Here is a 27,376-nt window from a genome sequence, read left to right as displayed (position 1 = left end):
AACATGACGTCCCGTCACTTCTAAAAAGTCAACATACTAATAGCAGATCAGTTATTGGGTCACACTTATGAATCCTATAGTGAAGTAATTTGATTTTTTAATTGTAATTCGGCCAAACGGACCGTTTGGCCAGATGACATATGCCCTGCGAGACGAGAAAGTTTTCAACTTGAAAAGATCCTTGACCGGTAGGGATTTGACCCACGACCCAGAGATTGGTCTAGCGCGTTTACCGCTACGGCTATATGGGCCTCACTAACACAGCTGTCGAGAATGGCAGAAAGAACTTTACTTATCAGGGCAGAGAGTATCTTCGTGCTTGCTAGATACAACGGGCTAGTTTTTGGAAAGGTAAATATTAAATAAGCTGGTATCGTATACGGAAGGTGCGGACGGTTTTTCTAACAACAAATTTGAATTCAGGAAAGGATCTGAACGCAAGAGAGCGTTTGAATTACCGTACTGCCCATAAAAGCATAACTGTCCCATATGGATTTTCAAACCAACAACTTTTTTCGTCTCAACATTTATGTTTGAATATATACTTTACTATGCATATGAAAATTAACACACTTTGTTTGAAAATGTTATGGAAAAATATGAAGTTGGTGTAGTCCCATATTGAAAAATAAAGGCATAACAGTCTCTTCATGAACTATCAACCCGAATATTATCTGCAAAACGTGAATTGTGTACATGTTTATATTTTTTGCTAATCAATTGAAGCAAAATGGGTAATCAGTGTGGTGATGCTAAATAAATATAACATACAGAAATAAACTAGAAAATTTTGAACAATTGTATGAGAAAACGCGACTTGAAAATTTGAGCGCTATTTTCTCAATGCCTACTAATTCCATATGGGACAGTTATGCTTTTATGGGCAGCGTAGGAATACCTCAAGCCTCAAACGAGAGTTAACATTATAGCTTCCGCCGATGACATCACCATAGTGGACTACGAAACTCATGAAGAATTTAGAGTTGACTGCAGCGCACACTATCTCAAAATGGAAAAAAGCATGCGAAAATGGGACTAGCACATCATATGACATAGGAAGTGATGATCAACAACCGCAAATCTTAGCAAAGGGCGCTTATTCCGGTAGGTGATTGCAGCATCGAATTCAAGAGATCCTTAAAGCTGTTCTTGGAAATGATCGATTACAAGCTCAGCTTCACTGGCCACGTTGAACATGCTTCCGTTACATCAATTTTTCGGGAATGATGTCTTACAGTTCTTGTAATCATGCTCAACATAGAGAAAGATTGTCGAAAGCTTCAACCAGCAGAGCATGTCGTATTGAAGTGCCCGTGCTCCATTGTTCTGAGAGATCGCATGGTCGCTAGATGCTAAGGGGACACAATCCTGAACAATGTAACCAGCGAATGTATGGATTTGTCGAGTGCTGAAATGCAGTAACTACAGCTAGATTTCTGATTAGATTATACTGAAATAGCAGCGCCGAATTCTATGTACATCTCAATGTAAGGAACGGGATGGTTTTAATGGGTCTGCAGAGGTGTCTCATTCTACACTTCGTCTGTCTCATGTGCGTCCCATGTAGATTTTATCCTCGTAAAAGATGATTTACGAATACAAGTAAGTAAGAGAGTAAGCTCTCAGTTAATAACAGTGAAAGAGCTCATAGGAAAATTGTGCTGAGCAGCAGGAAGCTATCTCTGAGTTGGGATTTAGCGCCACAGACAGAAAGAGAAATAGATGGATCTTTCATAAAAACACTGAAAAACATGCGATTATTATTATGTTACAGAGAAACTATGGATAACAAACCATGAAAACGAAAGAATCACTTTGAAACTAAAAATGATTACATTCAATGGACTTCAATGACTTTGACTTTGATTTGTTCTACTGATATAAACCAATTCAACACATGCTATTTCTGTCAAAGTAATGGATACACCTCAATTGAACAGAAAACTCGACAATTTATTACATCTCGGAATGTTGCACGCTCAATAATTAACCTCTCCTCATTCTTCATCGCTTCAACGAAAGGTTGAATGGGATCAATTGTCACGTTGCACGAGTGTCCCGTTCTGCACCCGGCGAAAAACAGCTGATTACTTACACGTAACGAAGTGTCTTCCTCAAGCAAGACTCCATTTACTTCTTTTCATATGGCGGTTAAAAATATACTTTAGCATACAGAACCCGACTTGGAACTGATCTACACCACACTCGGCCATATAAATCAAATCTTGACGGTGTAAGACGCGACCCTGCAAAAACAATCAAGAGCCAAGCTGAGAGAAGTATGAGTTATATACGCATCTGCTACGCTTCAAACACGTGTATTTCAGTTGGACGCGCACTTCACTGCTGACGGACGGCGGCGATAGCAGTTTGGCAATTTCTTTTCTACGAGCATCCAGTGTATGAAATTGGCACATGCACTAAGCGAAATCAGAATTACCTAAGCTCTTACATCGCACTGACGCACTAATGTTAAACGCGCAGTACTTCACCACCTCCAGATTTCAAGTAATCGGCCGTAAACATAAACATTACCTATGGTTTTTCGCAAATCCTTCATCTCGAGAGAAGTTAACCGAAACCGTAATGCGGCGGGAGAGACACTAGATATTGTTCCAAGTTTTAGCCGGCGCGGTTCTCAAAGATATTCTCACTCTCACTTTTCACGATCACCCGCAGAGCAGACGAGACACCGGCGGTCAATCACTTCTGTACTTTTGAACTTCTCGAGATGTACGTAGATATAGTTAGCGGCGCTAGATAAGCGGTTTGATGCGACTTAACCCGAACTCGCAGTACGCAGTACTGAGCGGGATTCAACGGCGCGGATAGCCTCTGCGGTGTGACAACAAACTTGACCATTTGCGTGTTTTTGTGAGGCGGGTGGTGGCGGGAAATAGCCGCGTAGGACACGCAGCGATATGGAATGAGCATGTACCTATACATTAGACGTGTTCACATTTAGAAACAAATATTCACGTGTTAATTCTAATTTTGAACTCATTTATCAACATAATTATTCTGTCCAAAAATAATGAAATTGGGTACAATTTGAGCGATGTATCAAACCGATTTTAAGATTTTTGGAGCTTTCACCGAATTGCTTTAGAAAAATAACTTTGAAAATGATTCGAATATACCACCCCGAGCAGAAGAAAATAACTACTGAATACCAAATTGAGATATTCCATACCAGATTATTTCCAACACCTACAAACTGAATGAGGTATGAATGAGCCCTGCATAAGAGGTAAAATACCTCAAATAATACATTCTGCATATTCTACAAATACCAAGGTGATAACTAGATCAGGTATTGTAATACCTAAATCATACTTGATGGATTTTCATAAAAAAGTTAAATTTTTCAATACCTCCGGCAGTCCTCAATAGCTGTCGAATACCAACATGAAGTATTTTTAATTGTTTTTCAAATACCATTATAATACTAAAATAAAGTATTGACAACTGAACAATGCCTAGTTATAGTATGATACCAAAATATGGTATGCATAAGTTATTGCGAGTTATTCTTTCCTCCTCGGTACTAGCCTTTTGCTTAGACGATAATCTATTAATTTGCAGATATTTGACTGTTTCTTCATTATATTTTTAACGTAATTAGTTAAATAGTTTCGAAAAATAACTATAAGAGTTTAAGCATTTATAATATTTCTAAATAAAATCCTATTATTTTTTAATTAAATTCAATTTTTTATTTCATCTGAAGGTTACTAGCATATCGTTCACACATAATTTATATGTAGAAAATGATTGGCTTGAATACTACTCTTTTGGATCATCTGATCCAAAAGCCCAAACCTATGAACTCTCTTTTTAATAATAAATCTTCGAGAAATTAGTGGAATATAAATAAGTAGAACCCTTTTATACCAATTAATTCCACTGGAACTTGATCTTTTGACAGATACTCGTATTTCGACCTCAACTGTAAGGCCGTCTTAAGTGTCGACATAGTAATGGTACCTTTTAGTACTAAATTCGGTTTTCATTTCTTCCTAAGCAATGGTGATGCGACTGTAGAGTTGATATAAGACACTGTCCTGTATGACAGGGCGCCACAGTGGGAAAAAATGAACAAAATGGGATGCATTTCGTGCGACTGATTGAGGCTCTCGAAAACCTCCATCTGCTTGACAGAGCCTGCTTTTCAGTTTAGTGATCCTAATATACTTCCTTAGTAGTTATGACCTGAGAGCTTTCTTTGCCGATTGACCATTTTTGCATGAGTATATTGTGTGGCAAGCACGAGAATACTCTTTTCCCTAGAAAGCCAAGAAAATTTCCTTTACGAAAAAATCCTCGACCCTCAGCTTGGTCTTGCTGAATAGATGAGCGTCAAATAAAGTGTTTTTTTATGAAGTGAATGTTGTGAGCAAGAAAGATGTTGGTTCAAAAATCAATATAGGACAGTTATGTTTTAATGGGAACCATGGGTGCCTTAAAAAACTGAACAGGTCTACTAGACATGTATGAAGAAGCGGTATGTTTGAGCCCCGATAGTTGGTTCCAAGTGCGTGTAATTCATCAGCTCTGGTTTAACTTGCGCCATGGTGAAGTGTACAATTCGAGCTCTGAAACAATTCCGTGCGTGGAATGATTTTTTTTTGTAGTTTTATCTAATCGCCCATTTGTGGGGTGTGTTTATCTCAGTCGGAAATATCCACGAAGCTGCTAATCATGCTTCCGATGGAGCAAGTTGAAATCGGTTGACAATGCTAATTACCAGTGATGTAGCGCAAGGTTGAGCTCCCGTTTATGATCGTCATATTTTTCGGGTTTATTTTATTTCGTGATGGGTACGTCATGTTGATTCCAAATGTTATCAGCAAATCGAACGATTACATTATATAACGGGCCAAGAATGGATATATGAGTTTCATTCATTTTAACCAGTTTTATTGCCAGGTGAACAGACTTTGACAAGAAGACCATCAAAGTGGAAGCAGTGCGATAAACTGGTGATATCGAGCTGTTTATCTTTGGAATAGCTTCAAATGCGGTATTATACAAAATGTCTGTTGTTTTGTCGAAACTTTTCGTAAATCTAATCAGGTCAACGTAAAATTTTGATACAAATAACATCACTGTGGTTCAGACTAAAGCTTTCACTTCAAACATTATGGAATAATTACTCCGTTCACTTATTCCTAAATAACCCATACATCCCATTGCTGTCATCCATCTCAACTGAACTGAGCATACACTTAATCGTAAACTGGGGTGACAATAAAAATAAACCGCCTGCCTCCTCAGTATCTCCGGAAGAACGAAACGAAATACGAAAAACGAAATATTTTTTGCGAACGCCTTCATTACGTCAAAAGGTCAACGATGTGTTGATGGTGGTTTGTGGACAAGTTTGTACTCTACGATTCAAACTCGTAAACAAAAATATATTTGTGAGGTATCTGTGCGTGTGAACTGTGTTTTAGTTAGAATAAGCTGAAATCCCACCGAAATTTCTGAGCAGTTTTCAACGGGACGTAACTATCATCCGGTAAATATGAAGTGGGAGGCAACTTCTATTAGGAGACCAGACTGTAGTCAGGAATAGATCCGTTTACATATATGTTGGGCAAAATTTATGGATATATCGAGATCAAATCCCTATCCCATCGAAGTCTTTTCTGGATGCACTTTTTTGATTTCTCAGGGCATAGGTTTTTTCGTGTATTTGCAACATGATTAAAAAATTCAAAAATGTACAATTGACAGAGAGAGCCCTCGGGACTAAATTATGGAAGTGGTCATTGAACGATGAACTGAGTTGCATGCTTTGCTTCAGTTGGGAAGAAACGGTCTGTTTTCGATAGAGCGAAAATATATGACTGTACATGCGGAACGCGAAAGATTTCCTAGTGACGATTATCACATGCTCCATTGCCGTTCATGGTGAAAATCACAACGCTTGCGGTGCATCATAGATTTCGTAGCATCTCGTGACCCATAAAACAATGCTTCGTTACTCTGTGTAGCCCTGCATTGAACGTTGCCAATTTTCGATGATAAATGGTCTATCCCCGTATGCATTATGCCTATGTGGTAGAGCAAACTGTTAGTATAATAGAACCAAAAAAAAAGTGGTGATATACTAATAATGTATTCTGGCCACTGTAGTCAATTATCCATTTTAGGTCTACAATAGCCCTATTTAGCACGAGACATGAAAAATGAACTGTCGCACGATATGTATTGGAGTTCAATTTCAATTGTCCCTAATTATAGGTTCCCCGGGGACATCCGGTGGTCCCGGAAGTAGTCACTGTAGTCAACTATCCGTTTTGAGTCTACAGTTGCCCTATTTACGACAAGACATGAAGAATGAGCCGTCGCATGATATGCTTTGGTGTCAAAATCGAAATGTCCCTATGCAAGGTTCCCCCGGGGCACTGGGCGGCGCCATGAGTGGCCAAATCTGTACAAGACTCATTTTCAACTTATAATAGGGTATTTTATGATAAGCTAGGGAGAAAACAATATTGCGCGACATATTTTGAGTGAATAAATTGTTTGATCCCAATTCGGATCCACTACCGGCACCGATTCCGGGGAAATGGCCATATATTGGTTGTTTCTGGACCAATATTAATACTTGGCACATCAATCGCTTCAGAATTAGATCTTCTATCTTCATGTGTAGTAAAATTTTGTTTTTTTAGCCGAGACCTTTGCTAAAAACACGTCATAATTTCACTGTATAAGACATGCTTCCGGAACTCCGGATTATCACCGGTATCCGGTGGTCATAGTTCATCTCCGTGGATGCACCTAGATTAGTTGACCCGTCCATTACTTCTTAAAGAATTGAAATCGGTTAATTTTTGTCATAGTTACAGCATTCCAAAGTTGGCCCAATTTTTGCCTGTCCCAGTTATTTTGACAACCCCCTGTATATCAAATATTCCATCATTTGCGATACTTTAAAAATGGGGAGGGTACAAAAAAGGGGGGAGGGCTCCCTGCAAATCTTATTACAACTCTTCATGTTGTATTTAAAGTTGAAAACATTATATGGCACATAAATTCCCCTGTCCTGAATATAAAACACTGTGTCGGTTTATTGATTAGATTAGATTTTTAAATAAAAAATGCAAAAAGTTCAAGTATATTTTAAAAATGACCTGGGGCAGACACGAACATTCTGAAAACGCCATTATTTTTGTTTATTTTTATACTTTCAAGCCCGGGGTGTCCGGTCTCTGTGCATTCATATCGACTTTTTTTTGTCGAACAGTGTTATTACGAGATGAGTCATTCCGATCAGTGTTACCCCGCTGATCAATGATACCCCGGATTACGGTACCGTTGTTTGCGTGTGATAGCCTTCCTAACTGATCTACGGCAACGGTATCATTTATTTGGCGATAATTATTGACCTAAGCAACACTAGTAGCTGTATTATATTCCATTTAACTGAAAAATTCTTAAGGCTATAATACGTTTTGGCAGCCATGCTGACATTGCAGCTGGTAATTTCAAAGACACAAAACTCAGTTCTCATATTTTACATTGATCCTGAAAAGTATCACTATATGCGCTGAAATGCAAACAGTATGCTGATACTTTTTCAGATCCCAGACAACCAGAAGTCGCATAACAGATTACGAAAAAAGTCGTTTATTCATACATATTTCATCACATCCGCACTAAATGATGGATGAAATTGTTTCATCGATGAGTTTCCTCGCATAAAACGCAATTTCATGAGTTCATATGTACATTTAGTTTCGTCCCGTATACTCGTACAAAGAAAATCGGATCAATCCGTAGCAGCTGTCAAATAAATTTTGTTATCATAAATGAAGTCGCATAAGAGTACAGATTAGTTCGTAATAAAATCTACACACTCGCAATGCATGCTATTTTTCATCATATAAAATATGCACGTATATCGCCTCCACTTTTGTACGTATAAGGCCATTTCACGACATCTTATACGTGAAACATTGCACCCATAAGCATCGCATAACGCAAAAGGTGAGTTAATTATACGTACATTCTGGTTGTCTGGGATGTGTCAGTGCAATACAAAATTGTGGTATAATTACCAACGATGCGTACAAATTTCAATGATGACCAACTTTGCCTTAAAAGTTTTTTGTTCGAATCTTCAACGACAAAACGGCTTGTTGATGGATCAATAGCGTCCTGGAATGTATAGAAAATATTTGGAACACCTGCGAAATTTATGTTTTTCACGCAAATTTTCACAGCGAAACAAAAATAACCTTTATGCGTGTCTCAAGGATTAGATCAGATTTGGGATTGCTTAATCTAATGCCGTTTTCAGAAGAGTTGATAGAACACTGGTTTTATTTATGTTTACATGAAATTTAAGCTTTAATTTATCAAACTTTTTATGATCTAATCTACCAAGCATGCTAATTGGGACTTCAACTTTCATTTAGGGTATAATTGGATTTAAATTGCCCGATTAAATTTAGATTAAGTGACTATTTCAAAATGCTTGAAGTCTCTATATAAAATCGTTCGTTTCTCTTATAAGGCAATATACAACATATTTCCATCGAAAATTAACTTTTGAGCATCGAAAGTATTATGAACATTGTAGATAAATATTGTTTAATACATAAGGTTTGAATTCTGTGGCAAATCAAGAAAAAAAAAGTCATGCAAGCTGGCAAGCTTGCATTCAGATAGCTGAAATCGTCAAATTCTGCATTTGAAAACGGCAATGGATTCAGCAATCCTGAATTAAGTAAAAAGCGGTATTTTGATGCTTGAGACAGAAATATGTTCCGCAGTGATTATTGGAAAGGCACAAATTGTTTTCTATCTATATTTTCAAGCTTGTTGACCCTGGACTAGTTCATCTCAACTTTACTTCTCAGAGCTGAAATTTATTGATTTCTTAAAGTATTCTGTTGGGTATTTCTCCAGAAATTTCATACCAATGGGTTTCTTCAAAGGCAAGTGGGGGCCTATAAAGAAAAAATTGAGGATTATCTATGTATTCTTCAAGGGATTTTTTTTAAAAAGTATTTTTGGGAATGTTAACAGGTTGGGCTTCTTGTATTCCTTGGGGCATTTGTCCTGGAATTTCTTCCGGTTTCCTCCACACATTTCTGAAATCAATTCAATGCAAGGATTCTTTCTATAATCCTATTCAGGAACACACCAATATGTTTTTGAAGGTTCAAGATTTCAGGAGAAAATATTGAATATAGGGGGTCAACGAGTCTTGAACCTAAAATGTACATATAAAAGGTTTTTTTTTCTAGAAATCAGTAGAATTTCTCTAGGGATCCCAGAAGAAATTTGTCCCAAGACTCCTTCAAGAATTTCAAGCAAACACCAATATTCCATTACAGTAAACTCTCCATCATTATCATCTTCTCCATAACTCATTAAGGAGATATCGTGTTATAAAACACAAAACCATGCGATCCAAGGGGTTATCGAAGTAGCCATAAAATCCAACTTTTACTATGGTTCTCTAGCTCGATATCGAGAAACCGAGTATTGAGTAAGAGAGAGTTTACTGTATAACCACACGAAGCCAAAACTTTGCTTCATCCTTCAGGGCAAATGGAATTTTGTGGTTAAGAACAATAGGAAATTTTCTATACGTTTTCCTAATAAGTTAACGTTTTTGTCCGAATCACCAGTATTGGTTGAATGGTACGAGTATGTACGTCTTCATTCCGCCAAACAGTTGACTTTGTGGATACTCAAGTAAACGAGTAATCTACATACTTTCAATGCACCGCTACTGCCTCAATAAGCTCATTGTGCATCAGCATTTATATTAGCGATAAAATCGGTCATCGTAAACATACTTCTTGCGATTACAGGTTATCAGCCCTTGTGCTTCAATTCCGATAAGATTGCATAGCATCGTTTTATTCAAGTGCTTCAGCATCGCGTAAACATATATGACATTTCAATTCATTCAAATTAGTCACAATATGCAATAAAAATAATTCGAATAATTAAACTCTAAGTAATTTGAACCCCATATTTGGATGTGCATAAGCTTTAACGTTATGGTGATGCGTTGTGAATTTCAACAATATGAATGCCAGTTCAGTGTTGATAGGCTCATACTAAACTCTCAACCAAAAAGCTCTCCCGCGAGAGCAAATTCATTAGAGATCTGCTTCGCAAATCTCACGCTTAACATTTTCATGCAAAAGCACTTTATTACACTCAAGCCGTCAAAAATTATTTAGTCATATTACACAGCGTAACAAAAATGACATTTTTGCTTGTCTCAAGGATCAAATTATGTGTCTCTAGTATATTTGGGGCTGCTAAATCTGATGCCGTTTTCAAAAAAGTTCCCGCACGTCACAATTTTTAGCTATAGGTCGTCAAAGATGCATAAAACACTGGTTTTATCGATGTTTACATAAAAATTAAACAATGATTTATCGAAAAATTGAGGGATGTAATCCACCAAGCATGCAAAATACGACTTTAACTTTCATTTAAAATATAATTTGGTGGAAGTTGCACGGTAAATTTAATTTAAATCGATTTTGTCAACATGTTTACAGTCTCCATGCAAAATTCTTCGTTGCTCTTATATGGTAAATACAATACTTTTCTAAACACAAAACAAAAACTTACTTTTGAGCATCGGAAGAATTATGAACTTTGTTTATAATTATTGTTATACACATGAAGTTTGAGTTCTGAGGCAAATTAAGCAAATAAATTGCCATACAAGCTGGCAAACTTGCATGCAAGTTGCCTAAAACAGTCAAATTTAGCATTTTCAACAGCTAATATCTCAAAAACTAGACGTGCTATGATATTTCTGAAAATTGCACTGGATTCAGCAATCCCTAATTAGGTTAATAGTGGTATTTTGGTGCTTGAGACAAAACCATGTTCCGCAGTGTTACCAAAGCTTTATGCGAGAAAACTGTGAAAATACGAGGCAATGTCAAAGAGATGAACCAACCAATAAATGATTTCTGGACAGCTGAGCAATGGTGGAAATGTTTGCAAATATGGTAGACTCGCACCCACTTGCACGGTAGAACATATCAAAAGAAATTGCTAAAAGTTCACGAGCACATGTATGAATTTTCATTTGAAGAACATTACTCAAACGAGATTACAGTTTCAAGATTAAATAACAAATGAACTAGCAAAGAAGCTTGGTTATAATCTTAACATATTTTATCACGGCAGATTTTAAAGTTCTTCAGAAAAAAATGCATTTAGAACAAGACATAAACAATGCGACACGGCACTGTACCAAACATTTATTCTCAGATAGTTCTATAGTCCAATATGGAAAGGATATTTAATGTTTGGATTGAGAAAACTTTCAACAACATAGGCGTCGCACACTGGAGCAGAACGCTGTTTTTCACGACCAAAACCTATACCGGGTACCCCCGTTGGTTTGACCACATTTAATCTTAACACTTTTTAATCTGTACCCCGCTAATTTGCACATCGTTCAGATTAAAAATGGTTCAAACGTCATTTAGCTCGTGGAACGGAGTGAAGTGAAATGGAACGCTGTGGAACGGAACGCAGAATCAAAACAAAACAGTGAAAGGGGTAACCAGAAATACGTTTCTAGGGTGACTAGATGTTCAAATTAAAAAAAACCCCGATGGTTTGCATGAGGTACCGTTCAAATTAGCGGGGGTGCACGGTAGCATCCTAGAGGTTTGGTGTTTTGAAGTATTTTGAAGTAATTTCAGCATTTTTTTTTCATAAGGGCTTATCTGCATTCAACGATTTCTCTTCATCGTTGCGTTTGCGTTTATTTATCGACAGGAGCGTTCTAGAAATATACTTTTTTCTGCAAAGTTATTCATTGAGGCATTTTTGACCTTTTTTCCGAAGACATTTGCACTCTAGTGTATGCCAAAAAGTCTATTTTAACCTTTTTTGTACATTAAATTTGTTCAAACATATAAAAATAAGTCATAATATTTGTAAAGCTTAACAACAACAAAGGCAATTTACATTATTCGATAGCTTTTCATTAGTACAAACAGTTCAAAAAAGTGTTTTGCCAAATTGCCAGCTATTTTGTCTAAAACTAGTGAAGAACATTAGTTTTATTGTTGCGAAGAAAGAAAAAAGGAGCTTTTTGTTGTGGCGGTTTGAGTTTTCGGTGAAAATATGTTTGTTATGTTCTATTTGATTCTCGTGCATTTATATTATCAAAATGTACTTAAAACATATTGAATGTCGACAAAGTGTTTTCAAGAAGTCATCATTAAACAAGTGTTGTAATAAACCTTCAAACGAAATTCAAAATAATACGTTGTGTGTGTATATGTATATGTATATGTGTATCTAAATTCTACACCCTTAGATTTTTATTAGGCGAATATTTTTTTGTTCAATAGAAATCATATTGTGCGATGCAAATAAATAAAATACGACTTAAGTTTTAGAATTTGATATGGTATCTAAATCTGGTTATTTCCTAGATTTGAAACCAGTGTAAATAATAAATGGCCCCTTTTTGAATCACATATCAAAATAACTTTAATTTCGCTCCTTTTATTGTTCTAGCAAAAACAAGGCCCATGCGGTATCATGTTTCTGATTATGCTACGACGAAACTAATGTTCTTGACTAGTCACAAATAAAAGAAAGGTGTCGTCATTTGGCGCTTGAAGGATTTTGTAAAACGCTGTTTTTTTTACTTAAAGTATCATCTGATAGAGTGTAAGTGTCTTCGGAAGAAATGCCAAATAAACCTAAGCGAACAACTTTGAAGATTTTTTATTGCTAAGGCGCTCCTATCAAAAGATTAAACTGATCTAGATAAGTTTTGAATTATCTAGATTAAATTTGAAGCAGTTAAAATACAGTACAAAATACTTTGTCAAAGACACCAAACCTCTAGGATGCATACCCACAGTAGGGAGCCGGATCCTATTCTCCACAATTTTGATTCACTTCAAGTAAAAAAAAAACAGCGTTAACAGTGGGGTTGTTTAAAAGCCACAATGTCCATATTTGGCTACAATATGTATCGTATTGAAGCGCTTCTTATTGCAAACTTTCAGACAATCAGGCTGAGAAAAAAACCCGCCATAACAAAGTGAATCATGGAAGTGCCCAAATAGTTCTGCACCCTACTAGAGGTTTTGGCCGTCAAAAATATCGATCTGCCCTTGTGTGGCCATATATTTTTCATTTGTTTAAAGAATTGGATAATCTATATGCTATTTTCGCATACAAAATGCATAACTTTAGGCGATAAAATCTGAGTTTTTTATGTGTCGATTTGAAAGAAATTTTTACAGCGCTTCAAACATATCTTGAGTTTCATCAAATATTTTCACTGTTTCACGAGCTAAAAGATAATAAAGGTTTAACCAAAGTGTTATTTTTTGACAAGTCTTTATAATTGAAGTAAATAAAAACCAAGTTTTTATAACTGAAGTAAATACAAATAAAACAAGTTTTTATAATTGAAGTAAATAAAATTGCTTCATAGTACCTTCAGTGAAGATGTGAAATATTTAATGCACATTTAGACGAATTGCAACAAGTTTGCTTAAAATGCTTGGAGATTAGGATTCTAATATTTTTAGAAAAATCGTTTATTCTTTTCGTCAAAAATTTTCAAAAATTTCAAGTCCAATTGTTGTTACTTTCTAATTCGTGGCTGGGAAAATTGCTCAAAAATAAATAATGAGATTCAAGTTATGTCTGACGTGTTGTGAAAATTACTTTTGAATCTGTCTAGAAATAACTGAACCACTAAAGTTGACCATTTTGTATTGAAATAATAAAAAGTTGTAAATTGTCCATTACGTACTGTATATCTGACATTAGAAAAAAATTTGACGATTGGAAGGTGCGTAGAATGATAGGATGGTTATTTAGACATTGGGGAGGGGAAACCGAAATTGACCAAAACAGTACGATTAATGAAACAGATCTTTCAATGCCAAAAAGATGTCTAAAATGCACCAAATGAAAAACTGATAAACGCTTCCTTGTCATTTTTAATGTCAATTCGTACGATGTTTTTTTTTAAATACTATTAATTATATAAAACTTATATCATTCAAATGTGCAAACCAATAAATAGATATATAATAGCTATTACTTACTCAAAGCCGTTGCGTTCGACATGATAGCTTGCTGCGCAGTCTTAATCCAGCTGAGAAGATCCGTTGCGAAACTGTAGCACATTCACCGCATGCACTGACAAAAGAACCTGGCACCGCTATCCGGCTCGCAGCAAATGCTTCTCCGGGGCGTTGTTGTCACGGTTACCGTAGGACCAGAACTGAGCTCGCCAATTTTCACTGCCAATCACGAAACGAAACTCTTCTTGAGCACTTATCATTCATTCACTTTGAATCCGTCTTGACGAACGTCTTTATCACATTTATTGCACTTTTTTTCGCCCTTGCGCAGCGCGCGATGGTTAAGCTTCCAGAATTAGCGCGGATTTAAGCATTCCACCAGACTGTTTTCGTTTTTTCTTTTGATTTTTTTCTTCACCAGACAGAAACACTCTCACTCGGCTATCGGGCCCTTGCTGAGTGATAACGTTCCAACAGATGATGCACTTCTCTTGCGTTGGTTGTTAACGAAACTGACGACGCCTTTTTTCACCTCATTTTTAGCACAACATTCCCATTTCTATTTTGATTGCACACTGTTGTTGATGTTGACACTCGACTCGGCTCGGTTCAGCTGATAAAAGAACAAAATGCGAACTGAGAGGTGACTTTACGATAGTCCTATGGCGAGGCGTAGTCCGCAGTCCTAGGTTCACACTTCGTCCAAGTAGGCTGGCTAGCAGTCAGCAGAGTCGTTTGCCGTTAACCGAAGTAGGAACTGCAATAAAGAGTTCGAAGGCCTACTTTGTCGTTCCGAAGGTTGATCGCGATGCGACACAAAGCGGACCGCTTCTCGGTGGGAGATGTCCCCACAGAAAGAGCAGATTCCGACGAGAATTGCACACAGTTAGTCCTATCGCAATGATGCTTTGTTCGCAATTGAGCGGAACTATCGAGCGGATGGAGAGCGATGGTGGGTCGGTCTTTTCGAGAGACACGAGTTTTCGAGGCTTCAAACGATCGATAACATGCGGGAATAGGTTGCGTTGAGTGAATTTTTATTACCAGGCGCCTAACGTTTCAATATAAGCAATTAAGCAGTTGCATCGTCTATATCTAGTGTCTCTATTTGAATTGCAAACTACCTAGATGACAAAGGGTCTCCATCGGTATTTTTTATGGCGATGTAATTTCAATACTGATAGAGACTGGTACCCAGTTTGAGAGCCACTGCTCTAAGATAATCAATCATATCGCAACCAAATCGCCTCACGTACTGCCTATAATTTTAATCTTCAAACACTTTAACTTCCGTTTTACGTATAATTGTCTCATGTTTCAAAATATTCGACCGAGGAAAATGCTTCTGAAGATTTCAACAAATTTGTGCCTCGTAATGTTTGTGATAAATTGACATAAATTCCTTGCAAAAGTGTAAAGAATAGGATAATCGGTAGAGTCAGTCTCTCTAGCATGATGTTTAACAAACTTACTTGGAATGGTTTTCATTGTATTTTTGTACGAAGTTCATTTTCTGTTAGTGTTTTCAAAACATCGAAGTTAAAACAAACTATTTTACAGCAAAGTTGAAAAATAGATAAAAAGTAGCATGGGACAATATGCGATTAACGACGGTTAACTACTCGTAAATAAGTCTCTTGATATACGTATGACCAAAACTACTCAAAAACACAAAGCATTACCGTGCCCAATGAGCACAAAATGCTCAAAATTAGAATCACGCCAGTCTCTTCAAATTCCTATTTCGGAAAGTCATCAAACCATTCTGAAGTGGAGGAGCCGAAACAATCCAAGGTTACCCCACGTCATTACATGATTGTCAATTATTTGCAATTGGCAACGCGCGGCGATCGGTTCTCTACCCTTTTCCGCTGTCTCTCGCATACTTCTCGATATTGTCCCAACACTTGAGCCACTTATTTATTCATCCCAGCCTTGTTCAACACCTGTCGGGAGGCGTTCCGGTTCTCAGCCTTAATTGGCTACTCAAGAAAACTATCGACAGCATTTTTATTTGTGCTCTTTAAGTAAACTGTTATACGCTGAGTTGTTGAGCAGCGAATGACGCCAGTACAGAATGACTTATGAGTTATTCATCATCGGATGCGGAGGTTCACTTGAGAAGCTCGTTGAGAAGTCAAGCGTCTCAGGAAAAATCGCGTGATTGACTCGCAAGACACCGTTTATCGTTGGCTTTCGCTTTTTCCTGGTAATGAAACAATAAATAACACAGCGGCTTATATCGGAAGCATGCTTGTACTTTGTGCGGTGACGACATGATGCGTATCCAATGGAACGATACTAATAATTGAGTGCAAACGAATCAGTCACCCATTATGGAAACTGATTTCGATATTTATGTTTCATTTGGATTTATCTGCAACTGTCGATACTCTGCATCGTTGCTATTTTCTTTATTATAACGGAGAATTGGAACAATCTCATGTAGTATGACCAAGTATCGTTATATCGAAGATTAAATTGGTAACGGCTCTATTCACTGATCTTTTGACAGGATCGGAGGTTCGACCTGGAACATGCTTAATATTAAGTTAAACCAAATCATTCAGTGTTTTTCAGATATTGTTACAAAAGCTGGACGTATTTGTAATCTTATACAAGGTTCTGGGTCGTCTGTCCTCAGAACTTCAGATCTATAGCTGTTACAGATTTTTTTTGCCATTTATAAAGTTATGTTACGAGACCAACAATATATGATTGGCCTTGGAGAAATTTCCGAGAAAAAACACAAACTCGTATATGCTTGCGCATAAGAGTACAAAAGTGGAGGCGTTATACGTACATGCTCCATTAGGCTACATGCAAAATGTACGTTTGTACTCTTATATCCTTACTTATATGGTTGATATATATGTTTTGAACATGTTTTGATAGTTCCGGGGTGCTCTTGACTAATCAAGCCGACCTTAAGTTCAGAACAAGGGATCTACATTTGAGCTACAATTTGTCTTATTAAAACCAGTAACCATGGGTCAACAGTTTTTAGAAGTTCTAAGCCATCCACACAATAACAAATTTAAAAGCTTATGATCTACATCTGAAATAGATTTTTTTGCTGGTAGAGTTACAATAAGTGCTCATTCATACACACTAAGCTCTTACGGTGAAATTCACCGTAATCTCAACAGCTGAACAGTTCGTTGAAATAAAACACCGTAATTCCGTCGAAATTTTACGGATTCCGGTGATTTTTCACCGAATACTGCAAAAATTTACCGTACTCCGTTAATTTATTTCACCGAACTGTTCAGCTGTTGAGATTTTCACAGGAATCCGTAAAATAATTTAAGTGTGTATCCAATTAGAATGTGGGAGGTTTAAGAGCTATTTTCAGGTATGCTGATGGTTCTAGGATATCCAAACTTTTTGGTGTTCAGAACATAGAATATACATTCATATCTTTCGGCTTTCAGTCTAATTAATTGCGTTGACTAATTTTTAATCATCGCCAACGTTTCGGTCCGGCTATTGGACTACCTTCAGGGCTCGATACATAAATCAACAAGTTAGAACTTTTTTGGAAAATAGTAAACTGTCGGATTTGAAAGGGTCACGCCGTCTGCTACAATATTGGGCCATCCGTTCTTGGTAGGTTTGGGAATTCCCTAGTTCGTGCTAAAAACAATATCTACCGGTGAATTATTTCCTCAACTGACTAGCTATTACGGTGATCTATATCTATGATCACACATAGATCACCGTAATAGCTAGTCACGCCATAAACAAGTTTCGGCGGCGGCGACGGCGGCGTACATCGGCATGAAAATAAATGGGCATAAAAGTGTTTGAATTTGTCTTCTACTTTCAGGCGTTACGTTCCTCCTGGGACATAGCTTACTTCTCAGCTAAGTTTCCTACAAGCACTTCCACAGTTGTTGACTACAAACTTTCTCTGCCAAAGTTGCCATTTTCATATTAGTGTTTCGTGTGGCTGGTTTATGATACTTTATGCCCAAGAAAGGCATAGACATTTCCTATTATACTAAAAGATTCTGAACTGGCCGGGGAACCAATCGAGACACCTTCAATAAGGCTTTTCTTTGTAGCCGTGGACATTTGGGTTTATTCCACGAGTGGCGTGAGGTGAAAATTCTCGGACTCGTATAGTGAGGTGACAATACTTGGCTCGAGTGAAGTGACTCTTCACTTGATTTACACGGCGATTAACTTCACTCGAGTCGAGAATTGTCACCTCGTTATACGAAACCGACAATTCTCATCTCACGCCACTCTCAGAATAAATCCAAATAATTCAAATAATACAGCGATTGAAATTGTTGTCCCATATTCATTTATCTGGTATAGTCTTTGAAGGATCTTGAAAATCTTTAAAAATCTATGGTGAAATTATTTTAAGAAAACCTATAGAAATATTCTTGGTAGCCAGTTCCTGAAACATACGCTGATGGGATAGTAATAGAATATATTTGTAAAAAATATTCATTATTTTCAATCTCCAAACAAAATCTAAAAATAGTTCCTAGACGAATCCTTGGAAAAATAATAAAGAACCAGGAAAAATACACGAAGAACCATGAAGGAACTCGTAAGAATATTTGAAAAAAAAAAACTGCCGAAAAATGTGAATGATTTATCGGAAAAAAATGTGTAAGAAGGCTCATTGAATTTTTTTTCTGGGCTTTCGGGAGAACTCTTCCAAGAATTCTTGCACAAATTTTTGAAGAATTCTCAAAGTAATCCTGAAAACATCAAGGACCTTATCAAAAATCTCGTAGCATAATAAATGCTAATGAAGAATTGCTTAAAAGAAAATTTTGGAGGAACCCCTTCAGAAATACAAATAAAAACCTTGTGAGCATTATTGTAATTATTACTGAAGGAGTTCTGTGATGAATCTTAAGTGCATATCTAAGAGGAAACCGTTGCAGAATTCCAAGAGAATATTTTGGAGGTATTTTCTGGAAAGATCTCCAGGAGAATTGCCTAAAGAATTACATAGAAGTATCCCTAAAATATGGTTTGAAGAGTTTTAAAAGTGACCCTTGAACGAATCTCTGGTTTGGATCTAAAAAACACAAACCAGATTTATTTGACTTGGTCATCATGAAACAACATTCATAAGCAAATTGTAGTTAATATTTTTGTTAATACAATTTCTTGTTCAAATAAAGAAAATTCTTGTTAAAAAAAAAGGAATCAAGTATTGACAAGCTTAGAAATCTATCATTCATCTGCATGGAAATAACGATTTAAAGGTGCATAAATTATTTTTTTAAATGTTTGAAAATCCAATCTCCCATATGCTCTTTACCATCCCTACCATAAAAATAGTATTCTGTGAAATTTTCAGATTTCTAGGTGGTGATTTAAAGGTGGCCCAAAGACTTTTTATTTGGAAATTACTATGGAGAAACTTAGAGAAATGTTCCAAACACGCTTGTACTGTAATGTATGCACAAACTTATCATCCCATATTTAAAACTCATTCTTCAAACCTTAATGAAGAAACAAATCTCTTTTGAGATTATTTTGTTTGGGATTTTTGTACATGTTTGCAGGGCTATAATCCCATATTAAGCTAAAAAATAGCAAACAAAATCATGAATATCTCTTCTACTATCCGTCGGATTGAGTTTCTCTCGTCAGCAAATTTCTTTATTATGGTCTGAAGAATGAGTTTTTACTTTGGGATAATAAGTTTGTACTTACATTACAGTAATAGCGTGTTTGGAACATATCTCAAAATTTCTCAATAGTTATTTCCATATAAACCTACATTGTCTTTGGGCCTCCTATAAATCACCACCTAGAAAGCTGAAAATTTCACAAAACACTTTTTTATGGTAAGGATGGTAAGGAACATATGGGAGATTGGGTTTTCAAACATTTTTTTTGATTTCGAACCGCCCTAATCTGCAGTGATCGATTTCACTTCGTCAATTTTCTGTTTGAATTAGTACACAAAATTCAATCGATTGTCACAACATTTTACGAAGCATCATGGAGAAAGACGAGAAGTAGTATTTATTGAATAGAAAAAAGTCAAAAACAGTTGCCTGGCCAAATTATTAGCTAAAGAGAAATCTATCATTGCATTTACGCCTTTATGATACTAAACGCAAAAAAATATATAAATGTTTGTAAGAAAGGATGAAGATTGGTCCAAAAAATCTCTGAAATCATTACTGGCATATAGGCTGAACAAAAATTCTGTGAAATTTCTTGTTTTAGAAGCTTTTATGATATTCAGGCTTCTTACCGACCATGACAAAGTCTATTGTTAATTAGACCGACTCATTTTGAAAAGGATTGAACCAGTGGCCGCAGTCATCATTATATTGAATCCAACATGTTTTAAGGCAACCGTTGGGTATTCAAAGGCATGTGTAGTGATGGGATGGGATATTTTATTATTTAATTTATGTTAATTGAACTGTTAAAAAGCTTCCGAAAAAAAATCCTAAAGGGTTTTGAAAAATTTCGTGAAGTTCCACAAAAATACAAAAAAAAATGTACTTATAAAGAATTTTCTTAAGATATTCTAGTATGATTTCGAAACTAACTGTTATACATATTGTATATAAGCTCCGAAGTTCATGTTGCGTTGAACTAAATTGGAACGTTTCTTAGAACCAGAGAGCTTTTGTTTATAATTACGTTCAAAGCGTATTGTTTGCAGTTTATAACCACAAAAACCACCAGGTACTCCCACATTCTGAATCACAACTGTTACCATTACCTCAAGAACCAGTTCTAAACGGAACTAATTCTGCGACAAACCCATTATCATGAGACACCACTTCAATTAACAACCATGCTCCGCTACCGGCACCCAATCCAATCACGTCAGGCAATACCCATGTGTAGGCCCTAGGAAACCAACAATTAGCTACGTGTAACACAAGTCTGTGGAACGCGATTGTCGTTGGTTGATATTCGTAAATTTTGCACGCAAATAACATTCGTGGGGCTATTTTTAAAACCTCAAAACTACACTCCGTTCGTCGGCCTCCCAATCCGAAAACGAGAAAGGGAGATGAAGTTACTTTATGGCGGTACTGTAAAACGTGGTATGTTTGATAATCATCAATGAATCTTTGAGTGGATCAAAGTGTGGAGCTTACCCGAGCAAAGTTGAATAGCAAAATGATAATAAATCTTGTTACCTGGTTATCATCATTTGATAACTGATTTTGTTATCATCTCGGCTGAACTAACAGCCAATATAACAAAAACGAGAACTCAAATTTGTTTGTCGAATAACAAAGTAATAGTAAATTATGTTATCACTGAGTTCAAGTTGATAACTAAATTATTATTGTTTTATGGCTATATCGGTCATGCGACTCAAAGGTAAAGGGAGTCTATAGAAGTAAATGATGGAAACGAATAGGTGCATAGGCGTCGCAAGGAAGCGACAAGATTGAAATTTAATTAGGTGGTGAAAATTGAGCAAGCCATTTTAAAGTCAGTAAGCATCGAAGCGTCCTGTATTTTGCCTAGCTTCTCTACTGGAAAAGGGTTGGCTCAAAGCTTTGAGCTTTGCTACCAACACAGGCAAAATACAGGAGGCTTCAATCATATATTTTTGAATTTGATGTTTATAATTCACGGGCAAATTTTGATAAATGAGTATTTTGGATTACACTTACGCTTCAAGTAATTTTACAAAATTTTGAATAACGAAAAGTCAACTTTGATGTGTGACAGCAAATTTTGTTATCAACCTGTTATCAATAATGTCTGTCACGGATACAAGGATAACCAATTTTGTTATCATTCGGTTATCATTGATAACAGAATATCAAATTGATAACAGTGATAATGAAAGTTGTTATCATTTTGATATCATCCAGTTATCCGCCTCTGCTCGGGTACTAAACAAAATAACATCATTTCTGATAATCAGTTAAGTCTAATACTCATAGAAATATAATGGTGTTTTCCTTGTTTGTTACATCTTAAAACACTTTTATAGATGATTTTTTCTATAAATTCTGTGCTTTAATGCATACAATCTACTCCACATTCTCTATTGAAATTTAAATCCAGTTCAAATAAAGCCAAATAGTAGATTAGTGGTGGATTTATTTACACACCCATTATCAAAGATATCTCAACAACAAATCGACTTTCGATTGCATAAAAAATTATAGCTTAATTTAAGATTAATAATTATCAAATTTTTCAACTGCAATTGATAACTCAGATACCAGTAGGTGCTCAAATTGAAAAAAAAATGTATATAACAGAATTAAAAAAAAAAAAACAAATCTATAAAACTAACCCCATTTTACGGTACCCATATCAGAAACCACTTTGTTTGTGTCTAATTCAGTATTCGGTACATTCTGAAAGCACGTTGATCAGCCGATAGGCAGACGGATTCTTCGTTGCTGTCTGTGGTGATCTTTGCGATTTGAATGTGAAATGGCTCTCGGCTTCTGATATCCTTTTTGTTGAACGACTACACCTACTTCAAGTGGAGTGCTGTATTTAATTACAATAACGTCCGGCCCACGTTTTACTGCGCGGCAGGAATCGAAAAACTGTGTTGATATTGATTTTTTTCTCTCTCCATCACACTCGCTACGTACACTTTCGGTTAGGTTACTGGTGTTTTCAAGATATGACTGTCATACATTACTACAAATCTTAGAGTAGTAGACGCTTGTGAATGAAATCGTGACCGACTGGTTATCATGTGTGGAAACAAAATGTACCACAACAATCACTTACATAACTGTTTTTCGACAACGTCCCAATTGATGCGCGTAATTGAATTATCTGATTTTGCTTCAGGTTTCGATGATATTATGAACACGATTCAGATAACCTTAAGTGACGAAAAGGTCACTCCCAGCATGTACAAATGATCCACAATCTTCATTCAAGTTGTAGTTGACACCTGGAGTGTTATCCTATCACAACGAGGCCAAGAATTAATAATTGCTACACTTTGATCACCAACACATGTCAGCAACCACACATAGAACGGAGAGAACGGGAATCAGCCTGAATGTATACCACTGTCGCAGCACCCATGAAAATCGATATTCTTCTTGCTTGCTTAAAATTCCATTTTCCGGTAAAATAACATTCAATTAGATGTGATTTTTACTTCTGTGATTACAATTCGATCAATTCCAACTGCTGCTACCGTCGATGAACTTATCCAGACACTTTTAACACATTTTTACAAGCAAGAAAATTTCTTCCACGAGGTTCACCTACTCAACGTCCGATTGCGGCAGTGAGTATAACAGTTATCACCCAGACAGCAGGGCGATGAGATTGAGTCGAACGGAACGTCCAATCTTGGCTCTCCCTGCACTTCAGGAGTACGACCGCTTCTGCCACATGCCGAATATGTCAAAACGAAACATGCAGAAGTGCATCCTATGTTGTTTCTCTCGCTCTCAGCTGCAGCCGGTATCCACCACTACATACAGAAGCAAACTCACGTGAATCCAATTTCCCATTACCGGCGCCAGCGAGGAAGAGCAGTTGGCAAACAACTGTCAAAAATGCCGCATGATATTTCCACTAATAACAAGTGCAAACCTCGTGCATATAAGATCACCGTTATATGCAGTTGGATAACTCGATGGTGTGCCGTACCGATTACGCGGATCAACCACACTACCTTGAAGATCGCCACAGACTGAATGAATGACGAACGAAGAAGAACTCTCAACAGCACTTCTCCTGCACAGTCAGTCCAACATACCTGGGCAATGTGGTAATCGCTATGGAAGACTCCACCACAATGCTAACGCGGAGCACATAGCCATAGAGGTAAAGGTAGTAGAAGATAATTGCGGGGTGTTGAGTACTTTTATGTTAGATAGGCAGGCATGTACACACAAGAAATCGTGCGATCAAGAAGCAATGCCACCAATGGGACCAGTGAGTAGTTCTTTGATTCTGCTTTAGCGCCTCCGCCGCCGCAATGTGCGACTGTCTGTCTGGGAGTGGGACTTGCTATGCGAAAAACAGTAGCGCAAAAATATGCTATTACATAGGGGTGGGTAGTGAAAATTGCACGGTGAACAGTTTTCCGATTCTGCATTCAGGAACATAAGATTCTGTTTAACGATGATATCAAACTAGATTTAATACCATCTTCTTTTCTTTCCTACCGCTTGTGTACGCAACTGCTTTTAATTTGGTATATGTATGTCGGATAATTTGTCGCAGTTTTAAAGATATTAAGCCAAACTCTATCATCGGCGAAGCAAACAAACTGACCGGATCTGTTGAAATCATCTCTCGACTTACTTCAAAGGTATTATTTTTCTCACAATTAAAATTTTTAACTGCTTGTGCATTCTTTTTGTACGGTTATTCAAAAATTTTGCTTGAAACGTTACGTTACGATGAACACAGTTTTTTTTTTGACGTTGGATAACGTCCTTCGGCAACATATGGGGGTACAATTTCAAAAAACGAAAAATTGAGCATGTAACGAAAAATGGTCAGGTTTTGACCGCTAATAACTCAGCCATTTGTCGATAGATTTTCAAAATTTATACATCAATCGATCGGAAATTTATCTACGCGTCGATTCAAATGGAGGACACTATTGATTATTGGCAACAAACTATTGAAAAATCATAAAATGTTGACCCCTTTCTTATCTAACCAATCACGTTAAAGCACATTTTTGGGTTCCGCTTCCCACTATAAAAGCGCACCGGTCCTGCTTCTTCCCTCAGTCTTCTTTTTGCGGTCAGACTGTGAACACGGTCGGGCGAGTCATTTTCGCTTTGCGTTTGCTCCCGCCGTCACAGTTCAATTTGTGTCGTCGGAAGAGGAAGACGCAAGTTTGATTTGCGGCGGCGATGGCAATGGCTTGGGCGCTTCTCCGAGCGGCGAACTACTGCCGCTCGGAAAAGCGTCCAAGCCGTCGTCATCGCCGAAGCAAATTCATCCGCGCTTGCAGATTTCGACTTTGAATTTCAGCATCGGTGGTCAAGAAGCAAGCCCGCTAGGAACGAAATACCACAGGCCCTCTGAGTTGCTGATCCGAGGAGCTGCTTCTAATCGAGCGTCGGACTTGTGAAATCGATCAAGATTTTAAGAGTGAGCATCGTTTGCAGATTTCGACTTATGCCCGGTAATCAACAACCCGTTGCTGTTGTGCGCCATCCACGTCACATCATTTAGATGGTTCGTCGTATAAGCAAATCGGCGCTTTTTAGGGCCATCAAATGTGTTGAAAAGAGTTGAAAGAATAATATTTTCGACCTTAGGGTGATGTGCTAGAATCCATCGTATTAAGCATTGATCAGTGAGAACTGCAATTTTCCCAGTATTGCAGTGAATGATGCTGATACAAACCGATACCAAACAATTATGTCTCAAAACGGCTTTAGCATTGTACAATAACATTTTGATAAATCTTGATCTCTTTTTGGAAATAATGCAAATAAAATGCATCTTACCATATTCTCAGTCCGTCGTATCGTTTTCAACTCCGTCGCAATCAGTTTCCAGATTCGTCTCACAACTTACAGCTCACTGTGTGTATTGAATGGTTAAAACACAACATATCAACGCTATAACAAAATGTTTTACTAGAATATATAGATCAACGGGCATCTCCCTCCAATCTTTCAGCATGATGGAGTATACTAATTTCCTTAAAATTAATTGTTCGTCATCAAAATTCAGCCCAAACATATGAACACAATTCCTTTTGACCGTACAATTATGGCATTTGCTCACAGTACAGCGAAAACAACACAATCAAAGGAACCGTATTTTTACGTCGAGCAGCACGCACACATTGATGCGCACAAGCTTTTTTTTCTCAGTACGACGGATTGAACTTTGTTTACATTCTCAACTATACGCGGCGGTTGAGAAAATTTCGTAAAATTTGGTGATTTATTAAAGTTTTACGGCGTGTGATTGGAATGAAAACCTTCAGTGAAGAAGTACGAAGGTTTTCCATAGTGAAAATAAGTGCCCGGCGAACTAAGTCATCCACGGGGGCGGGAAGAAACTTGTGTTGGAAAGTGGTGTGGCTCAGTCGATCGCTAAGCATTTCTCTCAAATCGTGTTCGTCCATGCGATTTCGGTGAAAAAGTGAAAAGTGGATAATTGAACTGAAGTTATTTACCGAAATACAGTACTTTTATTGCATTTTTGGTGTACAGGTGTACAAACCATAACAGCTTTAACAAAGTTACACTTGGATAATGAATCTATGTTGCAGGTAAGTTTGAATATCCGCCGTAGTGGAACATTTAAAGTTTGATACGACGAACTGTAGCACTTACGACGAAGTAGAATAAAACCCTATTACATTTTATATTTCTCAATGAATCTCACAGCTTCATACAAAATTTAATTTGTCATGAATAATTGATGGCACGACAATTTGATACTGTATTTGCGGACGCTGTTGCAGTGCCGTCACAACATTTCACAACGATTGTAAAATAGAGTGGCATTTCCAACAGCTTCTTAGACTTGCCATATTTTATGAGAACATATGTAACAAAATTGCGACATATTTAGAATGCTTCTGAAAAGAAATTCTCATTGAACAATTTTCATCATTTTGGCACCCATGGATCAGAAATTTTCCTTCATACAAAAGAACACTATTGATTATCAATAGCTAACCATTGAATATTGGAAATCTTTCTACAAATCGACTCCAATAATTAAAACTATTGATTTTCATGAACAAACTATTGAAAAATCGATAAATATCAAGGCATGTCTTATTTTCCATAGAAAAGCACATTTTTCTTGTGTATTCCTAGCACAGACATCATTGCTCGATATCTTAGCCACTTTCGTCATGCAAAGGGAAACGCCCCTTTCGGTCTTCTTCTTACTCCTCTTTATTCTATCGTGTTCAGTCGAAGCCAACCAAGCTTCAATGAGCCCCGCGCACATCAGTCAATCGTCGACCAGCAATTGGAGAAGGACTCCTATCGGAATAAATTTTACACATTCGTCGCTGCCGCTGCTTCTGCTCTTGTTTATTCCCAACCCAAGCTAAATGCTGTGGGTTCCGTGAAATCGCTCATCATGGCCATGGGCATCCAGCTAGGCCATCAAATTCATGGAGAACTCGTCTAGAAACCTTGAAAATTGCCGTCGGAGGAGTGAGCAAACCAACGAAAACAACGAAGCACAAAATTACCGACCGCATTTCGATTTAATCGTCTTCGGTAATCTTTTGGTGTGTTTCTGTCTAACAATGGATTGACAACCCAGTTCGATCGACGGTGACTAGCCCCAACCGTCCTCTTCAGGACGACCATTTCATTTTGAAAGAGTTGTGAGAATTTTCTACCGTG

General features: G+C 37.1%; 1 protein-coding gene across 5 annotated transcripts in view; it reads right to left on the bottom strand.

The window, feature by feature from the left end:
- LOC5571706 (long-chain-fatty-acid--CoA ligase 6) overlaps window positions 1-27,376 on the bottom strand; it is a 110,920-nt gene that overhangs the window by 55,208 nt on the left and 28,336 nt on the right. The window contains exons 1-2 of one of the 5 annotated variants that reach the window (XM_021853665.1): window positions 23,176-23,314; window positions 14,094-14,685 (exon numbers count right to left, since the gene is read on the bottom strand). In XM_021853665.1, the coding sequence (XP_021709357.1) occupies window positions 14,094-14,175 (82 nt within the window). In that variant the 5' untranslated portion in view covers window positions 14,176-14,685; window positions 23,176-23,314. Of the gene's footprint in view, window positions 1-2,535; window positions 2,685-14,093; window positions 14,686-22,793; window positions 22,999-23,175; window positions 23,315-27,376 lie in introns of those variants that run through there. The other 4 variants (XM_021853666.1, XM_021853668.1, XM_021853667.1 and 1 more) reach the window with 4 other exon arrangements.

The sequence above is a fragment of the Aedes aegypti genome, chromosome 3 (assembly GCF_002204515.2).
Source record: "Aedes aegypti strain LVP_AGWG chromosome 3, AaegL5.0 Primary Assembly, whole genome shotgun sequence".
Taxonomy (NCBI): domain Eukaryota; kingdom Metazoa; phylum Arthropoda; class Insecta; order Diptera; family Culicidae; genus Aedes; species Aedes aegypti.
Note: the sequence above shows the minus strand (reverse complement) of the source record. Positions and strands in the feature narration are given on the sequence as shown.